The sequence below is a fragment of the Fonsecaea nubica genome (assembly GCF_001646965.1).
Source record: "Fonsecaea nubica strain CBS 269.64 chromosome Unknown Scaff2, whole genome shotgun sequence".
Lineage (NCBI taxonomy): Eukaryota > Fungi > Ascomycota > Eurotiomycetes > Chaetothyriales > Herpotrichiellaceae > Fonsecaea > Fonsecaea nubica.
The window spans coordinates 330976-343980 of record NW_019173675.1 but is presented as its reverse complement, the minus strand read 5'-3'; the positions used below and the strand labels follow the sequence as shown (position 1 = coordinate 343980).

The following is a 13005-nucleotide window of genomic DNA, read 5'->3' as shown; positions in this document are numbered from 1 at the left end:
ATGCTGGGGGGGCTCCGCCACCTTGACAGGCGCCAACCCAAATGTGCCCAAACTTAATGATCCGGCAGATGACGAACCTGTGGTTTAGAGGGATTTGCCTTTCTGAGTGACTTTGTAATTTGAGAGAGGTCCTAGGAGGGGTCAAAGGTGATAGCCGAAAAAGGAGGCGAGGACGTTGGAATGGAGATTTTCCTTTTTGTGACGGGAAACGAGAGGTGTAGGCACTGACGAACAGAGGTTGAGGATGCTGAAGTTTCTGAAATGATCCGAGAAGGCTATCGGCTTAAGTAGATGTCCCCGCGACGACGAGAGATACGCCGGGATCGACAGGGTGATTGACGGATAGGGGTTCGGGATAGAGAAGAGCTGCAGATTCGTCGTGGAGGTAAAACCAGCATTTACTTTTGAGGATGTGCCCCTGGGGTTGGCAAGGAGTCGCAACAGCCTCCAGATACGAATTCTCCCTCGTACAGTACTTCAAGCAGAAACCCAGGCCGTGAATGAACGTGGGCGATTGTGCTGGAATGGTCCTTGTGAATGGCAGGGCTGCGATCACACTGGCAGGTATCAAGCATTCATTTGACAGTGTTTTCTCTGGGTCAAAGTTGACTTCAATTTGGTCCTTTCGACACCCGGGGCTTCTTTTTCTTGACTGGTGGTCTGGGGCAAAACAAGGAAGTGACAAGGGGCAACAGATTGAGTTCCGGATGTCGGAGCTGCTGCTCTGATGGTCGAAGGCTGACTGGATGACAAGGAGGGGGAGGGAGACTGTGGCTAAGAAAGTATGTAAAACTTTGTGGGATGGAGATATGTATGGACAGGCGGAAGAGTTCAGTAGATATAGTCCAGTGTGTTTATGTAGGCTCTGTATCTTTTGGCAGCGTGCGGTTCTGTCGAGATGGTGCGCTCCAGTCCAGATTTTAACCTTGCCAGGTGCAAGGGAGAACAGGACGGCACGGCATCTGGGACGTAGTGGGCAGGCAGGGAGGGAGGGTGTCCTCGTATGGAAAGATGAAAGAGAAGGCGAACCTGCCCGTTCGTGCGGCGCAAAGCAATAGATCTCAGCTTTGGGACGATCTAAGCAGCTGATTTGGCTGGGTGTGGATATTGGCTTAAGGCTGCCGCACGCCCTGTATGTTCGCAATTGGTAGTAGTGGATAGTTGAGATGGGGAAGGAAGGTGGAAGAGAAGTAAGGGAAGGGCAAGAGAGGGTAGGGGGGAGGGTAGGAGGAGAGGGGGCCTGACTACGGGTTACTGCTTCACAGCGACTGGTACGCTTTGAAGCCCCGCGGCCACCTAACTGGAGGAGAATTCCAGGTTCTGCGACTGCTTCAGGTTCAATCGACAGGGCAAGACACTAAACTGACTCGGTCCAGAAAACCACCTGTTGGGTCCCAAGCGGGCTCATTGTTCGCCTGCAAGGGTACGAAGGGCACAAAAAGTCGCCGCCTACGGACTCGATCCGACGGGCTGAATTTCGACACTGCGTATCCGAGAGAGATGCGCTATCTTGAAAGCCACAAACCTAGTTGCCCACGCCCTCAAGTGCCTCACTCAGCCTGCTTAGCGAGTGGGGGGTCCATTATTTTGCCTTTCATACCTCTCTTTGTTCGGGTGGAGGCGAAAAAGAGGGTGTCGCTCACTAGGGCCCCTTGTCTGCCTGAGTTGAGTGTCATTGTTTACCAACCTCCCAAATCTCGATTATGGTACAGTGCTGATCCAATGCCAGATACAGACAGCAGTGACAATCCTCTCCCCAAACCGGCCCTGGCCAGAGCTCTTTGCTCTCGAACCACCTTCTTACGTGCTACTTTTCCGGTGTTCGCCTACGGAAACCGCCAGAGAAAAACCGATCAGCGCCGGGGTTCGTGCCGGCTCATTGTAAGCGAGAGAGACTCATGAGTTCATCACCACCGGGGCATTTCATTTCGGATGACAACAACAAGCAAGAGAGGGGTGTACGAGCCAGAGGCTCGGGAGCAACTAGTATGGAGTACGGGTCGCCCACCAGGTTGATAATGTGGCGGTCTGGGTGGAGCGTGGTGTTGCGCAAGACATGGCAATCAGGGGATGACCGAGATTTCCACATGTCGACAATCGTCTGGGGTCGGTTCGGACACATCGGCACTCATACATACATGGGCTCAAAAGGCCAGGGGAGAGAGAAACCTTGCTTGGTCAGGGCACGCGACCTTTAACTGAACTAGTGTGGCCGAATCCATTTTGCTCACAGCCAAAATGTCCCCTCAAAGTCATCTGGGGGAGGGGAAGGGCAGGAAGCTTGATGGACAGACAGTGTTTCGAAAATACCATGGTGCCTTTTGTCCAGGTTCATTTTTGCTCTCAAGCGCAAGAGCGCGCATATCGCCCACTAGCGAGCCAGTAGCCCGATCCGTGGACCCCCCCCTCCCCTTTCACAAGACTTCAGGTGGGCATGTGCCACCTTCGTCGACCTTGTCCCAGCTTTACAGGGTTTCAAACCAGATGGTTTCCCCCATTGGCTGCTCTGTGGCTACTGATGCCTTGACAGCACCCCAGGCCATGCAGACGATCCGGAGAAAGCATCCGACTGCCTAGATGTTTGGGAGAGAAATGAAGGTCACGCAAAGATTTCTGGAAAGGACTTGGGCTTGCCTAGTTACACACTTCTCAATAGTAGTGTTCAAAGTAATAGTGTATGTTCATGCCACTACGAGACTTTACTTTTCTCGTTTGTTCTGAGTTGCTCGGGACGGCGCCCCGAAGCTCCGAAAAACCGGAAACAGCGGATCCTCTGACCTTGACCTACCCCCCGTCATTCCAACCATGGTCCAGTCAAGTGGTTGCGGCACGCACGAAGGGACCAAAAAGAGGTCTGCTGGGGCGTCTCGGCGGCTCCAAAGTTGCCACCACGACCACTGCGCTGTGTCGGCATGGGCTGCTGCATTGCAGTCAACCCCACCCCTCTCTCTGCCAGCACCCATGAAGGCACCCATGTACCTCGCACAAACGAGGTATTCTGTGCCGTCAGTCTGGGCCAGAACCCCGGTACCAATATTCCTTGTTGGAATGAGCCAACCACAATCTCCTGGCCCGACTCAATCGAGACGACCGTCTGCACTGGCTTCCGAAGCTGGCCCACCACTGAAACCCTCACTCCTTCCAGGGCTATACTTACCCTACCCACGTCCGCCTTGAGAGTCATGATGAGGTCAATACATTAGTGGGGAGAAAACACGGCTGCTTTTCTCATTCCAAAAGCAGCCATGACCTGGGATCAGGCAGCCCGAGACGGGATCAGCTAGGAGTCTTGGTGGCTGACAGAAAATAACTAGCTCTTTCCCCAGGTCCATCGCAACCTTTGGAATATGCAGGACGAGCTGGGACACCGATTGACATCGATCTAGTGGTCACTGAAGCTCGGTGGCTTGCCAGAAACACCTGCCATTTGTTTGACAAGCGACCGCTTTGGTAACGGTGAGAGGATGATCTTATCCTAAGTAGGCAATTGTGTCTCTGTCGCGGCCCTCCTGCAGCTTTGACCAGGCCTATGTGAATCGGGGCGATTGCTCAAGCTCCGCTTTCCGGGCATGTGGCTAATGCCACTACAAACCACCACGCAAGTCGCAAGCCTTGCGGAGTGGGATCCGACTTTGTTGCTGTTAGAGGGCTTGGAAGCGAACACGAGGTTGCACGATCGATGGCTCTTTGTGGGTGCAGTGGCAATAGAAATGCATACCAAGGATTTCGTTGGATCCCAAGGGTATGGTACCAAATGACAATAGCGATAGATGGAGAAGCGAAAACCAAAAGCTGGCGGGGAAGCATGAGAGGTGACACCAGCATCGCCTCATCTGTAAGGGGTCCCCACGCCAGGATTGCGCAGGGGGGGGGAGGGGGGGGGCCGTGGAGACAGGGCGAATACTACTTAATACTACTTGGGAGGTGCATACGAATAGTAGTACTAATTATTGTACAGATCTACTCTGTAGTAGCAATACTTGTAAGGCGACTAGGGCCGTACAACGTCACTGGCTCTGGCGCTCGGTGCCCACAAGCCACTTCGCATGCAAAGGGGGTTGCGCCTCTTGTCTGTCTGTCACTGCCCTTTTCAGGGTCCAAGGCCTGCAATTACTCGTACTGGAATGGTGAAGATGGAACACGCCGGGCAATAAATTATGTGCTGACGACAGGCTGCCTCCCCGGAACAAGTCGGTATCCTTGGTCGATAATTGAAAAATGGCCCCAACTTCACCAAGCAATGACCAAGAGACACATCCATGTAGCGAACCGCGCTCTCAATTTGTTATCAGGTGATTCGCACATTTGCAATCTAGAACAAGCCCACGGCTTCGACGAATTTGGACAACTCTGTCGCTCCCGTTCCCATTCTGTCTGCTACCTACAGTCGAAGCTAGAGACTACTCCTTCTCCTTCCTGCACGATCAACTCATGATTCGTGTTTTGGCACATAGCACTTCGGATGGCGTTCGTCTATCCTTTCCCTGCCCTGATTCGGCCTTCCCATTGTCTTCTGCTGACCGCTCATCCATCCCTTTCTCCAGTTGGGGCCATTTTCGGGTGAACAGCATCTTCGATCAATCAGCTAACCATCAGCCCAACCAGGCACTGCGAGGTGGAAACGAGCATGTTCCTAGCGGTTCTTAGACCCGTCGCCGGTTGTCTCGCACTGGCAAATGAGATGGCTCTCGCGCTCCTTGCTACTCCTTACAACTTCCGTCCACTGGCGTCTTTCGCGCACACCCCGCAGCAAAGTCAATGCATGTGAGTTCCGGACATGTGCGGATATGCATTGAAACTGACCAGTTACCTTCGCCTTTCAAGCACCACAGTCTCTCCCTGCAAGCAATAGCAGCCTCGACGCCAACTGAGTCGATCCCCCTCTCCATCGAATCCTTCCTTTCGACCTGTCACATCGCTGCGATCCGTCGTAGCGAGTTCCCCCTCCCAATTCAAGGTCCATGAGATACCCCCGTTCTGAAAGACTTCTGGTCCGAACTGGGCCTGTGGAGAAATTCGCTCAAGTGCGCTGTATAGGCTCGCACAAGCTGACTCAAACTCTGGCACACACAAAGAACCAAGTGACAAAGAAAAAACTCTGTCAACACCAAGGCATACCGGCCCGCTGCAGCCGGACGACCCTCCTCATCGGCTCCAGATTACCTGCTGATACCAACAATCCATTGAGGAGAGGCCAGGCCACTACTGTAGATGGCAAGGTCAAGTACTACCGAAACCTTGAAGAGCAGATGGAAGGTTCACATGCGAACTCATCAGAGCCATCGACAAAGTTACTGGTGAATCTCGGCCCCTAACTATATCTCTGTATCTGTGTTTACTGGAACCTGGGGTATGGCGGTGCGCCCACATCACAGAACAAACACGATCTGGGCAGCAACATCAACACAGAGAGCAGCTCTACGGAGTACATCCCACGAAAAGAGACGGTGGCGAGATCTGGAATTAGGACAAATCCCAAACCGCAGGGAGCAACTTACGGTCCACAATTTTGGTCACTCGACTTGTGACTAGCATATGCCAAGTTCATGCCCTCCTGCTAACCTCCCCCTTCCCCTCGCACCTGCTTTGTGCCAGCAATTTTGCGACCCGTCTCGCGTTTCTTGCCTTGTCGCACTCTCCTTCTCGTCCTCATCCTCCCATCCAAAAATTGGAGGTGCGGATCCCGAGCACAATTTTCCGACCCACCGAATGCGGACTTTCCGAGCATTTAGACCCCAGTGCGATACAGGCATGCATGCGAAAATCGTGCCGTCAATACCAGAGCGCATATTATTCGACATGCAGCTCTCCTTCTCACATGGTCCTCCCGTTCGAAAACCTTGAGGGGCTCGAAATCAACAGTAACTCAATCCAGCATCCATTGAGGCTCGAAATCCGATCCAAATTCCTAATCAGTAGTAGTCACCCTGGAAATAAGCTCTTAGACTTTGCTGTTCACACATCCCATGTGGCTTCCCCCTCTCTGCGTTTGTGGCACGGGCCCATCATCTTGGGAGCCAAAAATCCCCATGCCTCATTCTGTCCACGGTTTCTTTTTCTCGAGACATTCGCTGGGAAGTCTCACGGGCACGGGAACAATGTGATTGAACGCCGCGAGCCCCGCAGTGTCTCTGTCGATGACGGAGAAGACGCTTGAGCCACGTCTGGTTGTTGCAGGTACTGGAATAATGACGCCGCATTCCCAGTTCCTACAATTGAGTCTAGGCGTCTTGGTGGACCGGTCCTGAACAAGTCGACCCCTGTCAAAACAAAAGAGGATGCATGTCAGCTTGCGAAAGGGAAAAGGGAAAAGGGAAAGGGAAAATAGTTCCAAAGGATCGCCGATGTCCACTAATAGCCGACCTCGAGCAATCGGACCCCTTCCCTTGTCATCTCTTTCCCTCTCTCTGTCTTTCTCTCACCCTTGTCTGTTAGGTACCTAACGGAACCTCTCAAGGACCGAGTAGTCGTAGTAGCAGTACCCAGAGTTCACAGATCGGAAAGCACGGAGTATACGAGACGGAGGGTACTTGGAGGGGGCCACCAGGCCAAGCAAGCAAAGTAGGCCAGAAACAACAAACTGGGGCCACCCACTGTACTTACCAAGCACTTTCAGAGAGATTCGCACTACCCACATACACCCACCCGATGTTTTTCTCTGACTGACGAGACTTTTCGGCCGGTGAAGCATATCTGACAAACAGTAGCTACAAAAGTCGGCATGGTTAAAAGGTTAGCGGGTTTTTTGTCATAAAGAGAGTGGGGGGAGAGGAGGGGTGAACGGTGGAATCGAAGTCCTGTTTTTCCCAAGATTGATTTCTTTGGGAAAGTGTTGTTGTTGGCAACAATGATATGACATGGATATCATTAAAACGATGCAGATCATCACATCACGTCCAGGGGATTGAAACGTACCTTGTTGTGCATGAGGAGACCCTCGCGAACACTGACACATTCGTACATGTTTGATCGGGGGAATTGGGGACTGTTCCACCATGCCGACGAGAAGCAGACTGTTCCCGCGTTGTCGGGGCCTCCTTTCGACGTCCGGACCGTGTTGTCGCTCGGGTAGTAGAAGCGAAGGTTTTTCTTCCAGCTTCCCTGTTGTTTGAGCGGGCCCCTTCGATCCACCGCCCTCAGGCCATTGTCGCCTGAGGCGGCGAGGTACATGGATTGCAAGAACTCGTCGTTTAGATTGCCGATTGATGAAGACACGTAGTCCATCTGAACGGGTCCGCTGCGACCAGCACCACCACCATCGGCGCCCGCGGCCAATCCAAGATCCGTGATGGTTCGACCGAGCCCGCAGACCCCCGTGGTCTGCCATGCTTGCCCGACATGAGTGCCGCCAATCGAGTGGACGAAGCCGTAGCGTTCGGTCTTGCGGAAGTCGAACAGGTCCAGCTTGTGCAGTACGTCGTCGGGCACGGTCTGCGCTCTCAGAAACTCCTTGAGGGACTTTTCAAACAAGGTCTGGTAGCTGTCTCCCACGGGTGGCGTTGCGGTTGTTGTCGCACCATGTGAGGATGACGAGGTCGTTGCGTCAGAGGCTTGTTTGGCAGGTAAGTCGATCAGCCATACTGTGTTCTCCATGAAGCCGCCGACGCCCCAGTCAAAGTCGACGAGGTTAGCCGTAGGAACCACGATGCGACATCTTCGGCTGCTCTGCTGCCAACCACCGCCAACACCACCACCAAACAATCCCTTTGGGCCCATCGTCGATGCTTCTGCGGTTGCAACTGCACCCGCGCCCGTCTTCATCTCCCTTCCCTCGTCCTTGTAAAACAACAGCATCAGCTTGCTGTGCATACAGCTGATGTTGCCACCCACGCGCGGGAATGTCAACCTCACGTTCGGCACCCCCTGAAAATCCCTCTCCACCGCCTGCCGCCTCTGCGCGTCTTTGGCGTGCATGACCAGCTGAAATTTGGTGCGTCGTGTCTCAAAGTGCGGCAGCAGCCAGTCAAAGTCCCAAATGAAGGAGGACAGGAGGCACGACTCCAGCTGCGAGGAGGGTGACACAACTCGCTCAAACGTGATGGTGCTGTCGGACGGGTAGCCGGCAACGTATGTCTTGAGGGCGATGCCGTCGGGGTAGAGGTTCGCGGTGCTGTTGTTGATACTGGTACCAAAGGTGTTATTGCTGTAGCCTTCGCCGTCATCATCATCATCATCATCATCAATCTGAATGCATGGGGGATTGGTGCGTATTGGATTAGGTGCTGCAGCGTCAGTTGGAGCTGCTACAACGGGGCTATTATTGCCCTTGCCATTCTTGTTGTCTGGAATTCTAGCTTTCGAACTTTGAGACGCTGGTTTGGCAGCTCCTGTCTGCTGTCTAGTCTGGAAGCTGCTCGCTGCTTGTGCTGTTTCTCGAACGTTTCTCTCTGGCAATTGTATGTGGTGTCTCGAGCCGCTGCTGTCCTTTCGTACGCCGTGGCCCGGGTGCTGCTCATTTGACTGTGTTGGCTGCGTCTTTGTAATTCCAGACCCAATTGGAGCTCTGGTGTCCGGTGCCATCGCGGACACAGGTTGGCTGAGCTTGAGTGCTTTGGTATTGCGGCCCTCGCTTTCTTGGGAACCAGCATCGTGCGATCCTTCGACTTCGAGCTTACGCTTCCGACGCGCCAGTCGCTCAGCCTCCATTTGTCGGCGGTCGAGGTTCGCCAGGCTGAACATGCTGCGGCTGGCACTGGGGTCTTGGTTTGATACCTGGAGGTCTGGAGCTCTCTTGTCTAGAGACAATTCAGGTCCATCCTGGGCTGCATTGGGAAGGGACTGGTCCGCAGAGGCTGGTGGTGGTGTCGGTGTCGATCCCGGTGAAGGCAAAGGTACTTTTGTCATCGCATGCGAGGATGGAGGGGTACGGTGAGAGGGCGTGGGTGAAAGAGAAATGACTCCATTGTCCGGTGCTGCATCTACCGCGACTTCATCTGCGGGTCTTGCAGGAGCAGTCTCTTTGAGAGGTCGGGCGTTTAACCTCTGTTTCCCATGTGCCTTACTCACCGTGGTTGAAGATAAGTCCGTGCTTGCACCGGCTTCATTGTTCGCGTGGCGACGAGGTGTCTGTTCCTGAAGCGACAAGGCAATCGCTTGCCGCAGCGCCTCATCTTCACTAAGATCGCCATTATCATAGCCAAGAGACGCAACCTCCTCATCATGGCTGGAGAGGTTCTTTTCACCAATATCGTCGCCGTCTTCAGACAAGTCGACCTCTGAGATCTCGATCCGGCGTTGTTTTCCCTTGCTGTTGTCTCTTCGTGCGATAGAATGCAATGGCTGAGTGGGAGTGCCACGTTCGGTGTGGCTACTGACGGTGGAACTTCTTGATGCATTAATACGAATGAGATGCTCATTCTCTGGCGTATTTCGAGGAAGGGTATTCAGATCAATCATCTCGCGCGGGATTTGTGAGTTTTCAGACGTGAAATCTTGTCTGGTGCCTCTGCCAGGTTCCTTACTGTGGCTTGGCCCAGGATGTCTAACGCGTCTCTTTGCAGTTGGCCGGGAAGATGGATCGAAATCCTCATCGTCATCAGAGAGAAGGTCGATGATTTGAGGCGCCATTCTTGTGATTTGTCTCACGGAAGCGCAGGCGTGTTGTCGTAGGCGGTCGCGGGATGACTTCGTCTCAATTTGAGCAGGTGTAACGCTTGACGTGCGTTATCCAAGACGTGATGAGTCTAGCCAGTTCGGTGGGTAAGCCTGGCTATGTCGAAGAGACCCAGAACATCTCCTCTTGGAAGTGAATGACAAGACTACCTCCAACAAGTTTGGTGATTAGGGTGAGGTGAAGGTCAGCGTGCAGTGAAGTAACCGGTTTAGTGTCTGGATATGATCTTAACGAAGTCGGTCTCCGGTAGAGTGCGGCCTCAAATGATCCTTGAAATATTGGATGGTGAATGTCGACAAAGACAGTTGCTCAGGAAGACCAGTGGCGTAGGCGATTGTACATCAACAAAGACGAAGTGGATTCCCGCCGTTGCACAATCAGGAGATGTTGTCGCGAAGACGCAATGACAAAGGGTCTGCCAGACTAATAGATAGTTTTGATGGTGATTTTGAACGCGATGCCCTTGGCGCAGGTATCCAACATAAAGAGGTCAAGCTGATATTTGCCCACAGGCTTGGCAGGATCGGGGTGTTGTTGATATTTAATGCTGATAGAGGATGGCTACAGCGGTTTCGATGTTGGGGCAAAACAGCCCTCCCAGATCCTGGTCTCTCACGATTGAACTGGGGAACACTGGTAGGCTCACATCACGACTATAATCAGCTGAAAATCAAAGCCTGAGGATGTATGTCATGGAAAGCTGCACGGGGAGCCACGTCTGATGCGATATCCAAAAGGGTGCGAGGTGGGTGGGATGTGGGCAAGGCTGCGAGATGCCGTGGTTGTCGGGTGGCTGCTCCTCAGCCTTTGTCTATACCAACAAGATCCATCAACAAGCACGGAGGTCCGTGTTACGTGTGCAAGCTAGTGCGAAAGCCGTACAGAGGAAATGCGAGGCTTCAAGATGAGTTACGATTAGGATCAGTCACCAGCATATAATATGGCGCATGCTGAGGTGAAGTTGTGCAACGTGACAAACCGCTGGATCATCACGTGCCCACGTGTTCGGGACGCGTCAGCAATACTATTCCCACCTCGAATCCCCCGAATTCTAGGAGACTAAATCCAGAATATCAAGGGAGTATGGGTATACAGTGGATCCAAGTTGTTTTATGTGAGATGCAGAGGCCACAAGCGCCAATCAGACGTCCTTGGGTATGTCAAGTCTCCCTCAACCTTGGATCTCTTACCGGCGGCTTGTCCCTCCAAACCCAGTGCTTTCGTGTCTGGTGCTCGAATAGCTCGAGCTCGGTGAACTTGTATTCCTTGAAGATGGCCCTGGTCTGGTCGATGCACCAAAGCCGCCGCCTCCTCCACCCCCAAACCATCCCCCAGTCGCCGGGGCTTGTGGCGCAGGTTGTGTGCGCGCACCCCTCCCAGCCAAATACCCTGCGGCAGCTCCAGCAGCCGTCCCTGTCCAAAATCCGGGGCGCCAGCCTTGTTCCTGATATCCGGCCCCGGTAGTTCCTGCGCTTGAACTTGAGCCTGATGACCAGGTGGCCTTTTTGGGTCGGGGAGGTGGCCGGGGATCGTATGGAGGTGGAGGATCATTGTCGCCTCCACCTCCCCCAACCCTCCGCCTCCTCGTGGTCTTCTTCTCGGTGTATCACTACGCCAGGCATTGTAGAGACCGCGCAAGATGATGAACAGAACCACCCCGAACAATCCCATGAACAAGTAGCCAGCGTATTTCTCTGCCGTATTCTCACTGCGCTGTGCGCCACGAAAGTCAAAGAAGCTTCCAGAACCATACTTTTCCTCTCCCTTCTCGGTCAACAGAAGTGCGTACTCGACACCGCAACTTCCCGAAAGAACATATGGATCTTCGCTGCTCTCGTAGCCCTCGCACGTCACTTCTGTGCTGCCCAGCTTGAATTCCTCGGGAAGGGAAGCTTTGCAGCTCCACTGCACGTTGTTTTCATCATAGTCAGAACCCTCGTTGGTGCACCTCATGACATCAACCGAGTATAGCTTGCATATTCTGGGGTTTCCCACGCATTGTAGCTGAGGCACGGGAGAGACTCGACGGGAGGTGGTTTGTTTGCCGGCGCGGACGGTGATGGCAGAAACCTTGGAAAGTAAGACAGCATTTTTGGGGACCTTCTTAGGGTTTGTCTTGCGAGCTGAGAGAGCTGTGCCTGCTAGGAGAAGGGTTAAGAGGAGAAGTAGTTTGATCCTTGTTACGGTTGCCATATTTCGTCTGGTAGTGCTTCAGCTTCAAGTTATTGCCCTCGACAAACCATGGAAAGATGTAAGACGCCAGAGACTGAAGAAACGCAAGCTCATTTCTATCGCGTATAGGCTTATTGCATTCCCGCAGGTAAAAGAGGGCATCTCAAAGAGACAGGGTGGCCAGTTCAACGAACGAAGAAGAGGCGAAATCTGGGTGCCTAGTTGCCTTTGTTGCGGGCGCAGGATAAAAATATCCCATTTGCCCGCAGTTCACGTGCTGCTACGAGACGTGACTTGCTGCTTTGCCCCTGAACGCGCTCGCCTTGAACCTTTTGCACTCGTCGCCGCACTCACCTCACTCAGGTTGAAAGCAGAATACGACGGTGCAGTGCTAACGACCTTTTGGTACATACGACGATGATTACGATAGATGATGTAAGTCAACAAAGGAGGTATATACACGCAACGCTGGAGTTGATTATGGTTCCGAAATTGGCCGCCTCGATGGGCAAGACTTCAGCCTGATCCTGGAGAGCATAGTGGAGACAATCGATGCTCTCTACAGGATCGCTGCGCGGGTCACAAGTCCTGCAACGAGGACTCCGACCAAAAAAGTCCTACAGGTTGCATTGAGATTGGGCAACAGCGATATTGATATAGCCACTTTCCTGACAGTCACCGCCTACAAGCACCACATTAGAGAGGCCCTTGCGTCGAATCGCACAGAACTGGAGTCCACTGACCTTCTGCGAGCGGCAGAATCTGTGTGTGAGGTTGCCGATCGGCCTTGTCCCATCTGCTTTGCCCACATCCCCGATGCCGCTGCTCTACAACATCATGTAGCATCCCATCTGATACGAATCGCTCTCTTTGCTCTGCCGCGTTCGACGGGTGCAGACGGTGGTACAGAATCAGGGATCAGTTGGTCTGGGACAGCAAAAGGACACCATTCGGCTTGTTCTCACGACGCATCTGGACGTGCCCAACTTAAAAGGATCAGTCAACAACCGAGGACTTTCCTCGGCTCAGAACCTGGCCGCAGTGAATAAAAGCGTGCAATGGGAGTGCAGGAAATGGACGCTTGACATTTACTGCACCGGAAGGGCTGGACGACAGTCTCTTAGCAGGCAAGAAGTGGTCCGCAAACGCGGAGTGGTTCACGGACGAGAAACCTAGAGGATTCAATGACACCTCGACGTCGACTACTTCGCCGCGTGAGA

The 13005-nt window shown here is 53.3% G+C and overlaps 2 protein-coding genes across 2 annotated transcripts; both read right to left on the bottom strand.

Annotated features, from left to right (window-relative positions):
* Positions 1-6885: 6885 nt before the first annotated feature.
* On the bottom strand, positions 6886-9567 carry AYO20_00547 (hypothetical protein; the record flags this gene model as incomplete). The annotated part of the gene is made up of 1 exon (XM_022638858.1): positions 6886-9567. The coding sequence occupies one exon, from the start codon at positions 9565-9567 to the stop codon at positions 6886-6888; it is 2682 nt and encodes an 893-aa protein (XP_022505141.1).
* Positions 9568-10723: 1156 nt separating this feature from the next.
* AYO20_00546 (hypothetical protein) lies at positions 10724-11806 on the bottom strand (the record flags this gene model as incomplete). The annotated part of the gene is made up of 1 exon (XM_022638857.1): positions 10724-11806. The coding sequence occupies one exon, from the start codon at positions 11804-11806 to the stop codon at positions 10724-10726; it is 1083 nt and encodes a 360-aa protein (XP_022505140.1).
* Positions 11807-13005: the final 1199 nt, after the last annotated feature.